The 16386-nt window shown below is 58.2% G+C and overlaps 4 protein-coding genes across 6 annotated transcripts; all 4 read right to left on the bottom strand.

Moving 5' to 3' along the window:
* On the bottom strand, positions 1 to 2489 carry ABB37_07108 (hypothetical protein; the record flags this gene model as incomplete). Of its 2 annotated transcripts, none has more annotated exons than XM_015805625.1 (1): positions 1 to 2489. In XM_015805625.1, a coding segment is annotated over exon 1 (1942 nt), but the record flags the coding sequence as incomplete, so codon positions are not given. The 2 variants fall into 2 exon arrangements, with proteins under 2 accessions (XP_015655631.1, XP_015655632.1); XM_015805626.1 differs by having other exon boundaries at positions 1 to 2480.
* Positions 2490 to 2887: 398 nt separating this feature from the next.
* On the bottom strand, positions 2888 to 6270 carry ABB37_07107 (hypothetical protein; the record flags this gene model as incomplete). Its single annotated transcript, XM_015805624.1, has 1 exon — positions 2888 to 6270. The coding sequence occupies exon 1, from the start codon at positions 5246 to 5248 to the stop codon at positions 2888 to 2890; it is 2361 nt and encodes a 786-aa protein (XP_015655630.1). The 5' UTR covers positions 5249 to 6270.
* A 769-nt stretch (positions 6271 to 7039) lies between these two features.
* On the bottom strand, positions 7040 to 10346 carry ABB37_07106 (putative threonine synthase; the record flags this gene model as incomplete). 2 transcript variants are annotated; one of them, XM_015805622.1, is made up of 1 exon in its annotated part: positions 7040 to 10346. In XM_015805622.1, exon 1 carries the CDS (start codon positions 9044 to 9046, stop codon positions 7040 to 7042), a length of 2007 nt encoding a protein of 668 aa, XP_015655628.1. In that variant the 5' UTR covers positions 9047 to 10346. The 2 variants fall into 2 exon arrangements, with proteins under 2 accessions (XP_015655628.1, XP_015655629.1); XM_015805623.1 differs by having other exon boundaries at positions 7040 to 9212.
* A 456-nt stretch (positions 10347 to 10802) lies between these two features.
* On the bottom strand, positions 10803 to 16186 carry ABB37_07105 (putative Inositol polyphosphate kinase-like protein; the record flags this gene model as incomplete). Its single annotated transcript, XM_015805621.1, has 1 exon — positions 10803 to 16186. The coding sequence occupies exon 1, from the start codon at positions 14538 to 14540 to the stop codon at positions 10803 to 10805; it is 3738 nt and encodes a 1245-aa protein (XP_015655627.1). The 5' UTR covers positions 14541 to 16186.
* Between the last annotated feature and the right edge of the window lie 200 nt (positions 16187 to 16386).

The following is a 16386-nucleotide window of genomic DNA, read 5'->3' as shown; positions in this document are numbered from 1 at the left end:
GCGTTGATGGGGTTGCCGCAGATGACGAATTAGATTCGGGCGGTGTGCTGGCAGGTGGTGGCGTGGTGTTGCGCATCTTTGTCAGGTGTGTTGGCGTATCAACGGCAGGGTTGATGGGCGCCGACTGCAGGTGACTCGCCACAAGTTCAGTAAGGCTGTCGTCGGCACTAGGGATGTTCTGCGTGCTGGGGACTGTAGGCAATTCGAGGTTGTGGAGCGTCGGAAGGGGCGTCTCAGGTAGAGGTAGAGGGCCGGAGGAACTCGGTGGATTATTGGGCCTTTCCTGCGAACGCCGTGAATCGGCGGTGCTTGTGTTCACGGGAGAATAACGGGAGGCCTCCGGGGTAGAAAAGGCAGACCCTTCCGTTAGGTTGGCCGGGCGGGCGTCATGCGGTACAGGACTGTCCGCTTTTCTGTTACTGCGACTCGTAGTCGATGAGTGCGCAGGCTCAGTACTCGCACCTTCCTGCAGAGGCGGCGGACGCATTGATGGAACATCTGTGTTGGCGCAGATTGGCTGAAGAGCACCGGGAGCAACGGTGGCGGCCCCAGCGTCGACGTGTGTGAGCGCCACGACATTGTTGACCGCAGCATCGTCTGGAAATGGATGACCAGAGGAGGTGCTGCCGACGACCATCTTCGTTGGGTCAGGCATGTCACCGGAGTCGGGCTGTTGTGGCTCTTCGTCGTCCTCTTCCAGACCTACTCCACGGTGGTGCGTTCGCTGAGGTACGTCACTCCGCGTTGGCGCCACCTGAGCAGTTGGGATCGCGGAGTCGTGACCAGGTGGGTGTCTCGTTGGAGCTGATGAGGGGAAGTCAAGGTGCAGAGAGTCCTTCAACTGCGAGGAGGAGGGAGGCGGCTTACCGGGCTTTCTAATTTCCGCAGCGCTCGACAACGCAGAAGTGTCACGCGTGCGTGGCGCAGTGGGCTGCTCCGCTGAACGATCCAGTGGAGAAGAGCCGGCGTGGGTGTCCCAGGTGGATAGAGGGGAAGAAGCTGAGGAGTGGGAGGACTCATTGGCGGCTGCGAGGCCTGCCGACTCCGTCGGAGGCGACACATCGTTGACGTCGTGGGGTTCAGCACTAAAATGAGTTGGCAGGGGTGCGCGTGAGGGTCGCGGTGTCGGCTCCGTTTCGTGTACTCCGTCTACATGTGGTGGGTCCGAATGTTGTCGTTGCCGTCGAAGCGGTGGCGGCCGTGGAAAGCGGCGCTCGAGTCTGTCCAGTATAGACGTCATACTTCGCTCGAGACTCCCATCCAGGGACGAAGCTAGAGACGAGGTCTCCTGCTTTTCACTGGAGAGAACCGAAGAGTCTCGCGTCAGCGCAGGAGATGACAGCAAAGGCGATGGTGTCGCTGCTGCAGCTGCTGTCGCTCTTCCACTGGGGCGGAATGCATTAGACAGAGGCGGCCGCATGACGGGCACGACGGGGCTCGAGTGCGTGGAAGACGCAGAGCTCGCTGCAGCCTTCTTTGGAGTTTTTTCATCGTCGCTGTCGGAGAGATGCGAGCTGTCATTCGACAACGCTGATGACGACGACGAGACAATCGGACTTGGCAGCGGTGGGAGCGGCCGTGCGGAGTTGAAAATCAACGTCCTCGAGGTGGCTGGCAGAGGAGCTGCAGCTCCCGTCGCGAGTGCACCTGGCTGACGGCCGCCTCGCGTGTGTCCCGGTCGAAAAGGAGGAGGTCGCGACAGAGCTGGCGGTGGTCGCAGGGAGGCCGCGTAACTCACCACCTCATTATTCGTGTCGCGATGTAGCGGGCTTGCGTAAGCCGTGGCGGCTGCGTTGGGTGAAGAGGGAGACATCGGCGCCAGTGCGGGCGGGTCCCAACGTGATCTGGTAGACGGCGGTGGTGGTGCTCGTACCATGTCCCGAAGGCACCCCTCGATGTTGTCCAGGTGGCCATCGATTTTCCGGTATTGTGAGTGGTGCATGACGACGGAGAAAGGATGAACACAAACAAATGAATGCCCCGAGATGAGGCAGCAACACCAGAACAAAAACGATGTGAAGAGTCAGCAGCAATGAAAACTAATGTGTTGCAGGAGACTGAACACACCTACCAAATGCAAAAGAAGAAGATGATGAGTGGCTCTATAGTGCGAGTGCTTCCTCCCTTTCTTCGAAACGAGAGTCTCTCTCTCTCTATATATAATATATTTAACAAGAAGACCTTTGCTTTCCTTCGTATCGTTCTAGAGAGGGCAATACGGATCAATAATACCTGTCGGCGCGCGCGGTTCCACGCAAGCGTGTCGGTGCCGGTGGTAGTCCTTTGTGTCGGCGTTCGCTCGCTTTCTTCACCTCCTGCGTCATCCTCCACATGCAACTCTATGGTTTGATTGTCTCGGGTGTTGAATGTACCCGACAGGCCCGCCCAAAGAAAGAAGTAAATAAATCGATGCCTGTCTCTCAAGGGTGTGGAAGGAAAGCGACAGATGCGCGTCGGCGACTGCGTGTGCGAGTTCCACTGAATGTGCTACACCACCACCACAGCAGCAGCAAAGCAAAACGGAATAGAATACATAAAGCAGAGGTGTCAAAAAGGAGGAGAAGAACGCGTCGGAGGTGTCGGCGATAACATGAAGCGCAGCGGAAGTTCCGCAAATCCCGCACGGGGTATTCGCAGCGCTGTAGAGAGGTGGAGTACAGACCGAGCCCCGTCCTTTGTCTCTGCGCAGCAGCAACGGCAAAAGGTAAGATGCCAGGTGGAAAACATTATTTTTGTCTGTGCTTCAAAAGGAGATCTGGGAGTCAAACCTGCCGAGAAGACAGTCCCTTCTGCGCAGTCACAATCGTTATTAACTTCTATCGTTATCCCCCCCCCCCCACCAGATGAAAAGCTTTTCGCCATCTCTTTCTTAGCGAGAGCACCACGTCTACTGCGCTAGGGCGTTCAACTGCTTCTCCAAACGCTTCACTTCATCTAACTGCGCAAAAGGGTCGTCCTGCACGGGCCGCTGCTCCAGCTCAGTCACCGCCTGGGACAGCAGATCCAGCGCTGCGGCAGAGCCCTGCAACGCCGCCTTCGCAACATCACGTGTACTTGCAGGCGTGACGGGGAACTTCGGCAGGACGTGGGTCTGCGGTCGAGATTGCTGTTTGCCACGAGTCTTGGGTGCGATACGTTGTTTACGCCGGCGATGGTGTCCGTTGTTGTCGTGGGAGCTGCGGTCGCTTTTCTCGTTGCCAGCCGAAGAGGAAGACGACGATGACGCTGAGGAGGACGTGGAGGACGATGCCGAGCCGCTGTCGGAGGAGGAGGAAGAAGACGAAGACGACGACGACGACGACGACGACGCGCTACGCGTTGATCTTCGGCGTTGTCGCGAGTGTGCACCACTGGCGTGGTCGTCTTGTGTCGTTGCGAAGGCGTTCCTCGTCACGGGGAACAGCGTCGCCAGCGGAACTTCCCCGTCGTCGTGTCGCACTACGTCACCGCCGCTGACGGACGACGCCCGCCTCTTCTTCTCCCTCTTCGTGGCGCTCCTTCTCCCTTTCCCCACGGCAGCCCCCTCTCCCTCCGCTGCCGAATCCAACGTCGCCGACCGACCACGCCGCCGCTTGCTCGCCGGCGCTGCGCACGCCAGCCCCACGAACGCGCACACCCACGTCTCGGGCACCGGGTCCAGTCGCGTAGCCAACTTACGCCAGGTGTGACAGCTGTCGCACCGCACCCAGAAGTCTACGTCCGTGGTGGCGTGCGAGGTGGGTGGTGATAGCGATGAGGCAGCCGCCCCTGTCGCTGTCGCACTAGGAAGCTGCAATACACGACGCGGTGGTGCGTGCGGTGTATCCACCCCCGCCGCCGTCCTCGGTGACGCGCCCTCGCCTCTCCGCGTGTTTCGCGTTGTCTCGGTTATTGTCGTGTTCGCACGTGCGCCAGGCGGCAGGACAGCCGATGCCTCACTCGGCGGAAACAGGGCGTGGGCCAACTCCTCCATGCACAAAGGAGGGAGGAGGGCCGCCGCCGCTGCTGATGCATCTTCCGTTGTACCGTAGTGCGCGTCGCGTGACGACGACGATGACGGCAGCAGAATCTCCCGACTTTGCAGCTTCTGGAGGTACGCCGCCCGTCCGTCTTCGTCTGCCACCGCGTCTCGCATCACCTTAGCGCCGGTGCTGAGCAGCTGACGCGCCTCTCGACTCAACTCACTCCCCGCGCCGTTAATGGCATCACAGTTTTCCTTCAGCGTAGCGAGCCGCACCCGCAGGTGGGCGTAGTCGATGAACGAGGACGACACATCTTGCGCCACGGCCGCGGTCGACGCGGCGGCACTCCGCAGGGCTGCGTGCACTTTGCTTGCTATTTGTTGTTGGTGGTGCTGACTCTGGCGCAGGGCCGGCGCTGTCGCACCGGCGAAAACATCCTCGTACAGCCGGCACAGACTCATTGGGTCCTTGATGCTGCGGTAGTAGTGCGAGACCTCCATCTCCGTCACGGGGAGGCGGAAGGCGAGCGAGGCCGGCGTATCGCTCCAGAGGGCGTCCACCACGCGCAGCAGCGTCAGGATACGCGCCGCGGTCGGGATGGCAAGCGGGAGAGAATTGGACGTGCCGGAAGAGGCATCATCGTTCACATCTGCTTTGAGAGAAACGTTTACTGTTGTCGTCGGTGCGGCAGCTGATGCTGATGCTGCTGCTGCTCCTTGCATCGGTACAGGCACGACGCTGTACAGAGAACAAGAAGGAGAGGAGGAGGAGGAGGTGTTCGCAACGCTTGCCGCGGTACTGTGACGCTGTTGAGGCTGCGGTGACCATGACTCACCCAACGCAGCGTAAAAGGCCAGCGGACACGCATCAGGAAACCACCACCACCACCGCGGCGTGCGGCCCGCCTCTCCGCTCCCCTCCTCGTAACTTCTGCTACGAGAGTGGTTGACGCTGGAGAGGAGCAGCTGCTGCACCATCAGCCGCTGCACACGCAGCGCCTCGTACCACACGACGTTGGCGTAGTCCAGCAGCGCCGGATCGCGCACGACGCGTGCGGAGGACGCAGATGACGACGCGGTGCGACGACCACTGTGACGGCTATTATTATTGTGGTTGTTTCTGTTTGCGCTGCTGCCGCGCATCACCACGAGCGCATTCCAGTGCGTCTGCCGCCACTCCTCAAAGCAGCTGCTGAGCGTGGCGTAGAAGTGGCTAACAGAAGAAGAGGAGGCGATAGGCCGCAGCGTGCGCTCGAAGAGTGGCTGTGACACAAAGAGGGCGTGCGTGTCGTAGTGGCACAAATACATCCACCAGTCGAAGCAGTCCGCAGGGCTGGCAGGTCGTGCAGACGCGAGCTGCAATCGACGCCGCTCCGCTGCGCGTTCTCCTGGAGAAAGAGAAGGACTTGCAGAGGAGGGGGCGGAGGCGGCTGTAGGGGGGACGGTAGCAGTGGGCGGGGCGGTTGCGGTGCTCTTTGCGGTGGACTTTCCCCGCTCCTTCGTTTTGGGTGCCGCCGCCGCTTCTTCTTCTCGCGTATTGGCTGCCGAACGCAGGCGCGCGGGCCGCACACGGTTCCTCCTTTCCTCCACTGGTGCCGATGTCTTGGAGGCGACGATGGCGGATGCTTTTGTTGTAGTGGACGACCCGCTGGTGGGGGCCAATGTCAGCCGCAACGCGCGACGTGGTCCACCGTTCTCGTGAGTCGCTGTTGCTGACCCGCTTTCCGGTGGCATCTCCGCAACGACGGGAGACGAGGACAAAGTGGCGGAATGCGCCGCGGGTGGTCGCAGCGTAAACCACCGAGGTGCGTGTACTTCGTTGCCACCGCCATTCGCCTCCTCTTGGACTGCGGAGGAGACGCTGGATGCACTCACCTGATGGATGTGCTGCGCATCACGTTGCGTGGTGCCGCGCGGAGCACCGAGTAACGGAGCAGACGGTAGCCCCGGCCGCTCCTGTTGACCGTTGACTTCATCTTCGTGCTCGGCGATGTCCTCTTCGACGATGACGTTCGCGAATGGGGCGTTCGCCAAGGGCCATTCCATATTCCTCTTCCTCCTTTTCTAATTCTCGTAGCTCCTTAACGGCTGCGTGGCAGATCCACAAGGGCAACGGTACAACATTCAAAACGAAGCTCCTTCCCCGGCGCGGTGAGGAGTTTCCGCCGTTGATGACGCCGCAACGCGTTCACGTAGTCAGCAAGAGCAGCCGCAACGGCAGCCACAAACAGGATCCAACACAAATACGCGAAGAGCACACGGAGTTCGCTGCAACCGTCCACCTGTGTCAGCAACACACACACCGACACGCAGAGGATCGTTCGAGTACTGTTTGAAAAACGAGCAGGAGAAAGAGGCAGGGGGAGAGAGAAATGGGAAGGAGTGAAAGAAGGAGGAGGCAGTGCGGTCAATAGGACTGGAATAGACCTTTGACAAAAGGGAGCTGCATGGCGATTCGAATAGCGAACGGGAAGCAGCAGTAGCTCCAGCGTTGGCGTGCGCGTGATGGCACTCCTACAAAGCAGCCTATGACCCCAACCTGTGGAGAGAACAGGAAGAGGAGGAGCACACCGACAAACTAACTGCGCTTCTCTCTCTCCCTCTTCAAAACAACACACACCTCATTTGAAAGCAAAGCAAAGGAGCCGTCTCTTTGACCCTCGTTTGTCCAAGGTGGCAGCGGTGTGATGCAGAACTGCCACAACTACCCCCTCCAGCGCTGTCTCCGCTGCGTCCGTTGAACTTCTTGTTTTCTTGTTTGTTTGTGTAGATAACAGAGGGCCAAATAGCTAACGATAAACAACAGCATCAAATATATAAATATATGCGGGGAGAACATGAGGCACGAACAACTGCGCTTCCGCATTTCGCGTGCTCCCTAACAATGAATACAGCACACACAGACACACACACAGACACACACACACGCACCTCTTCGTATTCCACGAGACGAGAAACACTAACCCTTTTCCAGACCCACCATACGCTGTGCCCCGCAGCAATTCTCCCACACACAGAAAAGCATGCCCTACGCTCTTCCCCCCCCCTCCTTCCCTCCCGTTTCTTCCGTTCTGCACTGCGGATAATGTACGAGCTCGCTTAGACGCGCGCGAAGCCCTCCAACTCCTTCTGAATTGCAGGGAGATCCGCGTCGATGGAGCGCACCGAGTTGGCCGTCTTCTCCGCCACATCAAGCGCGTGCAGCAGCGCCGGATGCGGCTGCTGGGTGCCGTTCTTCGTGATCTCCGCGTAGAGAGCCCGCACCTCGTGAATGCCGGCGGCAACCGACGCAGCCGGTGAGCCGAGCTGGGCACCCTCACCACGCAGAGAGTGCAGCACCGGAGCGGGAAACTTAGCCCAGTGGGCGGTGCTCGCGATGACCAGCGGGGGCACATCGCCATCCGCGTCGTTTGCCGTCGGCTTCGCCAGGTCCCGCTGCAGCAGCTCGTCCTCGCGGAACTTCTGTGCCACGAAGACGGCGACGGCCGTGTGGGGGTCGAGCAGGCGAGCGCCCCGTGACAGCTCGTAGACGGATTTGATGGTGGCGGCGCAGTCCTCCTCGCTGCAGCGGCCGGCGGCGAAGCTTTCCTGCATCGCGGCCCGCATGTCATCGGGTATCGTGAAGACCCCGTTCGTGTCCAGCTCGCGCATGAGGCGTGCCACCAGCTCTGTGTTGCCGTGGCTGAGCAGGTAGAGGAAGCGCTCCACGTTGGAGGCCTTCAAGATGTCAATCGACGGCGACGCAGTGACGGCGAGGGTGCGCTGCCGCACGTCGTACGTGCCGGTCATCACGAAGTCGTGCAGCACGTCGTTCTGGTTCGACGCGACGATGAGCTTGCGCACGGGCAGGCCCATCAGCTTCGCGACGTAGCCGCTGAGGATGTTGCCGAAGTTGCCGCACGGCACGACGACGTCGATCGGGTCGCCAAACGTCCAGCCGGGGGACGGGTGCTGGACGTGGTGGCGGTAGGCCCAGAAGTAGTACACGACCTGCGGGATCAGTCGTCCCCAGTTGATGCTGTTCGCCGAAGACAGGCGCACCGCCGGGTGCAGCGCGGCGAGCTCCTCCTTCAGCGGCGCATTCGTGAAGAGCTGCTTCACCGTGTTCTGGCAGAAGTCAAAATCGGAGGGCACCGCGTAGGCGCGGACCTGCGCGCCGTCGTCGAAGGACAGCATCTGCGTCTGCTGCACCGGCGAGACGCCGTGACTCGGGTAGAGCACCATCACTTGCGCGTGGGCCCCGGCGTTGACGAAGCCGCTGATGGCCGCCACGCCGGTGTCGCCGGAGGTGGCTGCGAGGATGACGTACTTTTCCTTCTCCTGCGTCGCCGTGGCGGTCGCGAAGTAGCGAGGGAAGAGCTGCAGGGCGAAGTCCTTGAAGGCGGCGGTGGGGCCGTGGAAGAGCTCCATGACGGAGACGTTGGCGGCCCACCGCTCCGGTGCGTTGAAGGAGGCCGATCGGGCGAGCCGCCCCGTGTCCTCCGTCGCCACCTCCGCCATCGTCTTCGCAAGTCCGCCCTTCAGCAGCGGCGTGATGGGGCAGATATCGATCTTATCGGACCACCGCGACGGGTCGTACGCCTGCAGCACCAGCGGGTACAGCACCGCCGGCGCGATGCTCGCGTCCACCAGCTGCTCCAGTATCGTCTCCGCCGCATCGACGTAGGCGAGGTTCTTCTGTTTGCAGAAGAAGTGCAGCTGCGAGTCGGGCATGACGGGGATGTTCTTCAGGATGTAGAGGCCGCCGTCGCTGGCGAGGCCGTCCCGCACGACGGACAAAAAATTAGACGCTTCCGCTGCGCCGCGGGTGCTGGAGAAGGCGCCGGCGTGACCGCCGTGTTGGGCGTGGGACGCGAGGAGAGGCCGCAGCGCCGCCACCAGCTCCGCCACGGTGCTCATCTCCGTCCACACAAAACGATAGTGATAAAGCTGGTAAAGCGGCTTCATGAATGCCGTGTCCGCAGCATCGAGACATAGGGTGAAAATTTGGTTCGTCTCGGGGGTGGAGGAGGGGGCAGCGAAGAGGTGGGCCGTGTCCACGAGGGCAGCCTGAACTTCCGCCTTCAGCTGCTCCGAGCCGCTGCCGGTGATCGCAAGGGTGAACATGACTTCTTATTTAACAATGAATAATGATACTGCGACTTCGAATTAGCGGTTCAGGCGGGGCGCCTACGTAGTAGATATATATATATATATATTGAAGCAATGCAACTATAGCAACAATAATAATAATAAGAGCAGCATACCACTTGCGATGCCAGGAGGTGGAGCTGCAACAGAATGAGCGGGAAGAGAGAAGGATGGATAGGAGGAGGAGGAGGAAGAAAAATGAAACGAGTACCTGCACAAAGGCGAAGGCCCGCAGCCGAAATGGCCGCTGGTGAGCAACAAAACACGAGCTGCAGCATCGCAAATAGTGCGTGGAAAAGTGCTGTAGCTACTGCGAGTACCACTAAGCGAATGAACGCGAAAAGCGCAGCTCATGGTTCGTCTTGCATATCCGCCGCCTTCCTCTACACTTTTTTGTGTTGCCTTCCATCATCTCCGCGTGAGGGTCGGAATGCTAGAAAGAAGAAAACGGTTAGCAGAGATTGCCGAACCCCCAGCGTCGCTGCAAGATGCTATGTCTTTTTCTTTCTTAATTCGAAGCAGCACATGCATACAAAACTTCCGCACACAACCAACTGGTCGTGCGTTTCCTCATTTACAAACAACAAACACACACTCCCACAACCACAAACAAAAAGATCTGAGTTTCAGCAAGTGAAATCCCTTTAATTTTTCTTCTGAACTACATGAGTCTTATTACACTGCTGCACTAAAAAGTAAGCAAATATTTGTATAAATAAATATGGTCAAACGAACAGATGTTGAGAGAGGACGATGTGGAAAGGGTTCCGTTCGCATGAAGGAGAAGATTGGATGCGTGTGTGTGGGTGTGAGCTTTTGACCTGACAACCCCTTGCTGGAAGAGGAAACGTCAAACAAAACAACAACAAAAATGCGAGGGCTTTAGAAAAAAAAAACAAGTAAATACATATATATGAAGTACACTACACGTTGCCAACGATCTACGTCTGCCGAACATCACGGTGCAGCCGCTTTATTCGAATCTTTTTCTTTTACTCCTTTTTCCTTTTTCCATATACAATCGAATTATTATTTTATGAGAGAGAAACAAAAAGGGATCGAACAGGGGAAGCGAAAGCACACACACACACACACTGTAGTAAATACCTTCAAAGAAACGCCATGACTGAAGACAACAAGAGCAACAAAAACAACAAAAAAGCAAAGTAAATATATATATAAAAAAGGGTGGAGCGATGCAACGGGAGAACACCGACGTACACAGTGAGCCTCGACAGACGCATTCAACGCGTGGAGGCGAAAAGATATCGGGACTGAAATAATGATAACAAGTAAAAAGGGGGGGGGGGGGAAAGGAAAAACGAGACAGTCGAAGAAGCGAAAAAGAAACGAGTTGGGTCAACCATCCAGAGCAAACAAATCTCTCTCTCTCTCTATATATATGTGCCTTGCAAACTACACGCAGCACCACGATGTCTCGATACGCAGCCACGGCAGCTACAGCCCCCCAAAGACCGACAAGTGATCTCAGTTTTTTGTAGACATTGGCCTGCGCAGGCACGCCATAAAACGCATTAAATGCCTCCCCCCAAACAAGAGAGGAGAAACAGTGGAGTACAAACACCGCTACTTTCATGTAAGGGCGCAAAAAGAAAGAAATAAAGAAATGGAACAACTACACCACCAGCAACAGAAACCGTCTTAAAAGAAAACTATAAGTAGTAATACAGCGGAAAACAACGCCCATAAACTTCCGCGAACACTTCAGTGGCTACGCAAGCAAAGACAGCAACGTGTCGATCGCCTTCAAGTAGCCGACATCATACGCAAAGTCAGCGTCTGGATCACCGCCTTGCAGCAGCTCCTTCGACTCGTACGTGTAGGCAAAATCCACCATCGTCACCCGCGCCGTCGCTAACGGGTCTTCGGCGTCGTAGACAAACAACAGCGACGACGTGTAGAAACGAAAGACCGTTTGCTGGCTAAAGGCCACCCGCAGCCGCTGCAGCTGCCGTTGAAACACGCGCTCCAACTCGCGGTTGTGCAGCATAAACGCGGAGATCTCATTCTTCACTTCGTGCAGCGTCAACGTGCGGCACTGCAGTTTACTGCGGAAGCTGTACCGCGACTCCGCCGTGTTCCACCGCCGGTAACCTGCCAGTCGTATTCCGTAGCGGGCCGAGGTGGACAGCTTCGCCTTCTGCTCCTTACTCCGCTTCTTCTCCGCTGTCGGGTGCAGTCCATACTGCCGGCTGCCCATCTTGATATCCATCACGCAGGGACGCGCGAACTTGTAGCAGACGTACTCCAGCATGATCATGCGGCAGATCTTGCGGCTTCCACCCGCCTCGTTGCCGTCGTCGTCGGCATCTACAATCTGAGGCACAGGTGCCGCCGCCGCTGCCTCTTCGTCACCTTGACATTCTGCCAGCGGATTCTGACGGTCTTTTGCCGCAGTTGCTGCCGTTGCCGATGCCACCGCGACGGCCGCCACGGATGGTGATGCTGCTGCCACGGCCGCGGCAGATGTCGTTGCTGCTGCGGCGGCCGCCGCAATACCCCGCCGTTCACACCGCAGTACGTCTTTTAGGAAAAGGCGACACGTGCCGTGGTATCGTGGCACAAAGGCGGCGAGCAGCTGCAGGGCGCGGTGCTTCTGTGCGTTGTACTGCCGCTCTGTCAGGCTGACGGCGCAGGCGGTGCCCTCCAAGGACGAGGCTGCAAAGGAGCCGACCATGTTGGGCGTCGCCGTACCACTGAGGGGCACCACCTGCGACCTCGCAGCCGACTGCGGCATCAACGACAGGATGGGTGAAGGAATCGGTTCTTCCTTGAAGTGCAGGCCGGGCGTGGGCGAGGTGGGGTAGTGAGGCTGGGCGGCGGGGGTGGAGCAGCGCGAGACGCCGGCACCGTCTTTACCGCCCGCACCGGCTACTGGAGAGGCAGAGGACGAAGGCGAGGACATGCCGGCCGCCTCGGCCGCCTGCCGCTGCACTTCATAAGCCGCGGACGACGTCCGGTAGAAGTGGCGGAAGCGGATGGTCCACCACAGTCGCGCGGCCAACTCCACCAGATTCTCATCGACTTGCGGCTCGAGAAGGGCAGGGGCGGCGTCTGCGGCGACGACGGCCACCACACCGTTGTTGCCACTGTTGATGTCGTTGTTGACACTGCGTGGGTGCGCCGGGCAGCCTGGCGGCGGCGGCACGTATTCGTCCCCGGTGCCACTGCGCATACGATGCAGAATTGGGCAATGCTGCTTCTCCTCCTCGGTGGTGGGCGGGGCGGAGGCCAAAATATCGAGCGAGGAGAGGTCCTCCGCCTCGATGCGCTGATAGGCCTTCCACCGCGCGTCACACTCGGAGACGGCTTCGTCCCTGTGCGAGACGGGCGCTGCGACGGGGCCGTCGGTGCGACGCATGTCCGCATGAACGCACCGAATGACGGCTGGCGTTTCCCCACCACCTCCGCCTCCTGTTGCTGTTGCTGTGGCGGTGGCGGTGGCACCCCCGCTGCTGTTGCCCTCCGTGTCGTCCCCGAGGTGGGCGCCGGGGTGCGATGAGGCCGCATTTTGACGCCGCCAGTGCTCGACGGTGTGTGGCGCCTGACAGACAGCTTCGTGGACCAGCGTTTCTTGATAGGGACGGATCATGCTGTAGAAGGCCTCCTCACGGCGCGAGCCAGACTGCTTGAGGAACGCGTTGCCCTCCGTGACGGAGAGGTGGTGCCCACCAATCGACGAGGAGCTGGAAACGTCGACGGTGGACGTGAGGAAACTCGAGGATGCGGTGGTGGCCGATTTTGAAAGAGGCGGAATAACGGTATTCGTGGTGGTGTTGACGCCCAAAGAGGTGACCTCGGGTACCTGTACCTCACCCTTCTCGGCGGTGGACATCGCCGCTGCTGTTGCAGTTGACGCTCCGGTGGCAGTGGTGGTTGACTCTCCTTTCTCTCTCATCTCCGAAGACGACGTGCTCCGCAGTTGTGGAGCAGCAGCAGCAGCAGCGGTGACACCGCTGCCTGACTCGTCGGTGCTGATGGGCTTCGCAGGGGCGTCCGCTGCCGTCACAGGAGCCTCTGCGAGTGGGAGCCGTAGCATAACCGCCGTCATCGCGCTCACTTCTGGTGTGATGGGGAGAGGTGCCACCACGGGTGTGTCGAGACTCATGCGATGACCAGCGACTTGGCTTCGACCACCAATGCTGTTATTACTCGCATTATTGTAGTTCTTGTTGTGGTGCGTACTGTGACTGTACGCTTCATTTACCGCCAGCACGGTGGGACTGATCGAGCCACTGCGGTGCGCCGACGTGGACGGCGGTGGGACAGCGAACTCTGCCGATGCCTCTACCGCACCGCTGTCGTTGCTGGAGGAGCGCGACAGGCGTGAGAAGGTCGCCTGCAGAGGGGACTTGATCGCTTCTGCGGCTGAAAGAGTGTGCGGAGACGGAGAGCTTCGTTTGGAGTCCGCGGCGTGAGGAATGACTCGCGGAAGCGCGCCAGTGTCACCACTGCCCATCACCGCGTTGCTTTCTTCCTTGCCATTCGTGGGGTCGTCCGCGGCCTTGACGGGGTCCGTGCCAGGTGCGGCCTCCACCTCTCCTCTGCTTTCGGAGTCGAGGACAGACATCATCGCTGCGGCCGTCTTGACGCTTGTAGAGGCGAAGACGGGCTGCGTGCCGTGACACAGCGCATCGGCGCTGGAGCAGTCGCTGTCGCTGTCGGCCGCTGAGGCCTCCGCGAGTGAGACGGGCGTGATGACCGCCGTTGCCCGGCCGGACTTCCCGTCACTTCGATTCGACGTGACGTTGGGAGCTGTCGTGACGGAGGCACCCGCCGCCGCCGCCGTTGGCTCCTCCACTGCGCTCAAGGCGATCAGCCGCTGCCGCTCCTTATCGCGTGCCGCACTGGACCGCGGGGCCGCGTGCGCGTGATCGTGGTGGTGGTGGTGATAGTGAGGGGGGTGGGGCGGGGAGGTGGCCGACGCCGAGCAGCCAACACCGCCGACGCTGCTACTGCTGTCGCTGATGGTAAACCCGCGCGCCTCCGCCTGCGCGCCGACGCCGTGCTCCGCCCTGCTCGCGTCCGCCCAAATGTGTGCGGAGAGCAACAAAGCGTCGCTGCTCTCGAGAGCGCCGCCACTGCTGCTGCTGCCACGACTGTTGAGTTCACGGCTGCCGTGAAGGCCCTCCCCCGACGCCGACCGTTCACACGAGCTGCGGTAGCCGTCGAGATCATCGCTGGAGTCATGGCGCGGCTGTGGGTTGTCAGGAGACATAGCGTTCGCTGTCATGGTGGTCGTGCACACCGCTGCGGCGGCAGGATTGGCAGCTTCCCTCACGCCGGCGGAGGTCGGGTCTGTTGGCTGCGGCGGTGGTGCGCGCGTGTTGCTGCCGCGGCTGTCGGTGCTCGTCCTGAGCTGCTTTTTCGGTGAGGAGGCGGGCGTGGCGGCGGCGTCCACGGCGGTCGACCACTGCGCCGGCTTGGTGTTGTCAACGAGGGACGACATAGGGAAGAAAAATACACGAAGGAAAGCAGGAAAAATGAATAAAAAACTCACATACACCAAACGTCGATGTTTTTCTTTTAAAATCTTATCCGGCGCGCCGCTCTCTCTCGCGCAGCTTGTGTATGAGTCAACGTGTGTATATATATGCAGGAGGAGCGGCGGGTAGGACACTTCACTAACGTCTGCGCGGCTCCTCCTTCGCCGTGTCGTAGCACGCACACACGTCTGTTGGGCGGAAGAGCGCGGAAGTGCAGGGTGCGATGACCTAAACAAACAAACAAACAAGCAAAGAAGAAGTGCAGTGAGAGTGTGTGCGGGGGGTAGCAACTGTACGGCGCAACACACGTGAAGTGAATACCACTGCTCCGTCCGGGGCCCGCTGAGGGTGTCGCCGAGACCGCAGAAAGCAAAGAGAAAGACGTAAAAAACAAAAACCAGGAGGAGGAAGAAGAAGGCGAAGATACCAACAACAACAATACTTTAAATGTGTCGAAAAGAAAAAGGGGAAAACTCTAGTCGACTCCTCTCTGATCAGGAAAGAAAGAAGCAGAGAGTAGGAAACAACGCTGTTGGCACACCGATAAATTTATCGAGAAAAGCAGGAACAAGGCAGAGGCGAGCACGAGTGGCAGAATTGGCTTGCCGTTGCTGCTGCCGCCGTCCGCTGCGCAGAAGGAATACTTTCTCGTAGTCTACCTGAGTGGAAGAGAGGAAACATCAAAAGAGAAGCAGAAAGAGATCGAGCTGAAGAATTTATCTATATATATATATCGAGAATTACGATCCAACTCCACCTCTCATAACTTGTCCTTAGACACCAGACATACCCTTCTACTCGTCTTTGTTAAAAACACACACCCACACAGGAGAAGCAAACACCAGAAAAGAGAATGAAGTCAAGGAGACAACAGAACTAGACAGGAAAGCAAACAAAGGAAAATGAAACGGCCAACAACGGTGGAGAAGCGAAGAGGGCCACGCGCAACGGCTGGAAAAATACAACTATATATTTATGTATATTCACCACACGCCAGAGAGTAAAACACCTGTAGAAAAACCTATATGAAAAAAACAGCATTCACTGTTTGCTCACTGAGCTGCACCTCCTCGTCTGTTAAGAGAAAAAAGAAAATAAGCCTGTTCAGAAACAACCGTTCCGGCAGTGGTTGAAGTGGCGGCAGGGGGTCAGGGATCAATAAAAGGAAAATAGAAGAGAGCCAACGCTGGAAAACTTGCGAATTAGAAATAACAACGGCGAAACACCAAAATAAAGCTGCAATCCTACGCGTTACACCAACTTCAAGCGGGGTAAAGCAAGATCAAGAAAAGAAAGGTTCAATAGTAATAGTAGTAGTAGTAATAATAATAAAAAACACGTTCGTTTGACAGACGAAAGAGAGCCGCCGAGACGGTGCGAGAGTACCCGTTTTCGATTGTACTTCTCCACCTCACTCGCTGTCGTGTGTTAGTTTTTACTTTTAGAAATATTCTTACTTTTCCCTTTCACCTGCGTAAAACAAACAAACCAGAACAAAACACGAAGGCGCCGGTAACGTACAGACAGCGAGAAGACTTGTACCGTTCCTATTACGCAGCAATCAAAGAGAGATGTAGGAAATGAGACGCCAGATCGATAGGAGCACTCTATCGCAGCGTCACAGTGCACACGTGTGTGTGTGTGTGTGTGTGTGTGTTTGTGAAGAGGAAAGAGAATGACAGGATGAGAAGCGCGACAGCAAGAGTGGAGGAGGAGCGTGATTCATGGACGCGCGAAGGCCGCGTGCACCCCGACCAGAACGCGCGCATTCGTCCGGTTGAGCCGAGAAAGAAGCCACGGACTGCAACC

This window comes from Leptomonas pyrrhocoris (assembly GCF_001293395.1).
Source record: "Leptomonas pyrrhocoris isolate H10 chromosome Unknown, whole genome shotgun sequence".
In the NCBI taxonomy this organism is placed as follows: domain Eukaryota; phylum Euglenozoa; class Kinetoplastea; order Trypanosomatida; family Trypanosomatidae; genus Leptomonas; species Leptomonas pyrrhocoris.
This window is presented reverse-complemented; position numbering and strand designations above follow the sequence as displayed.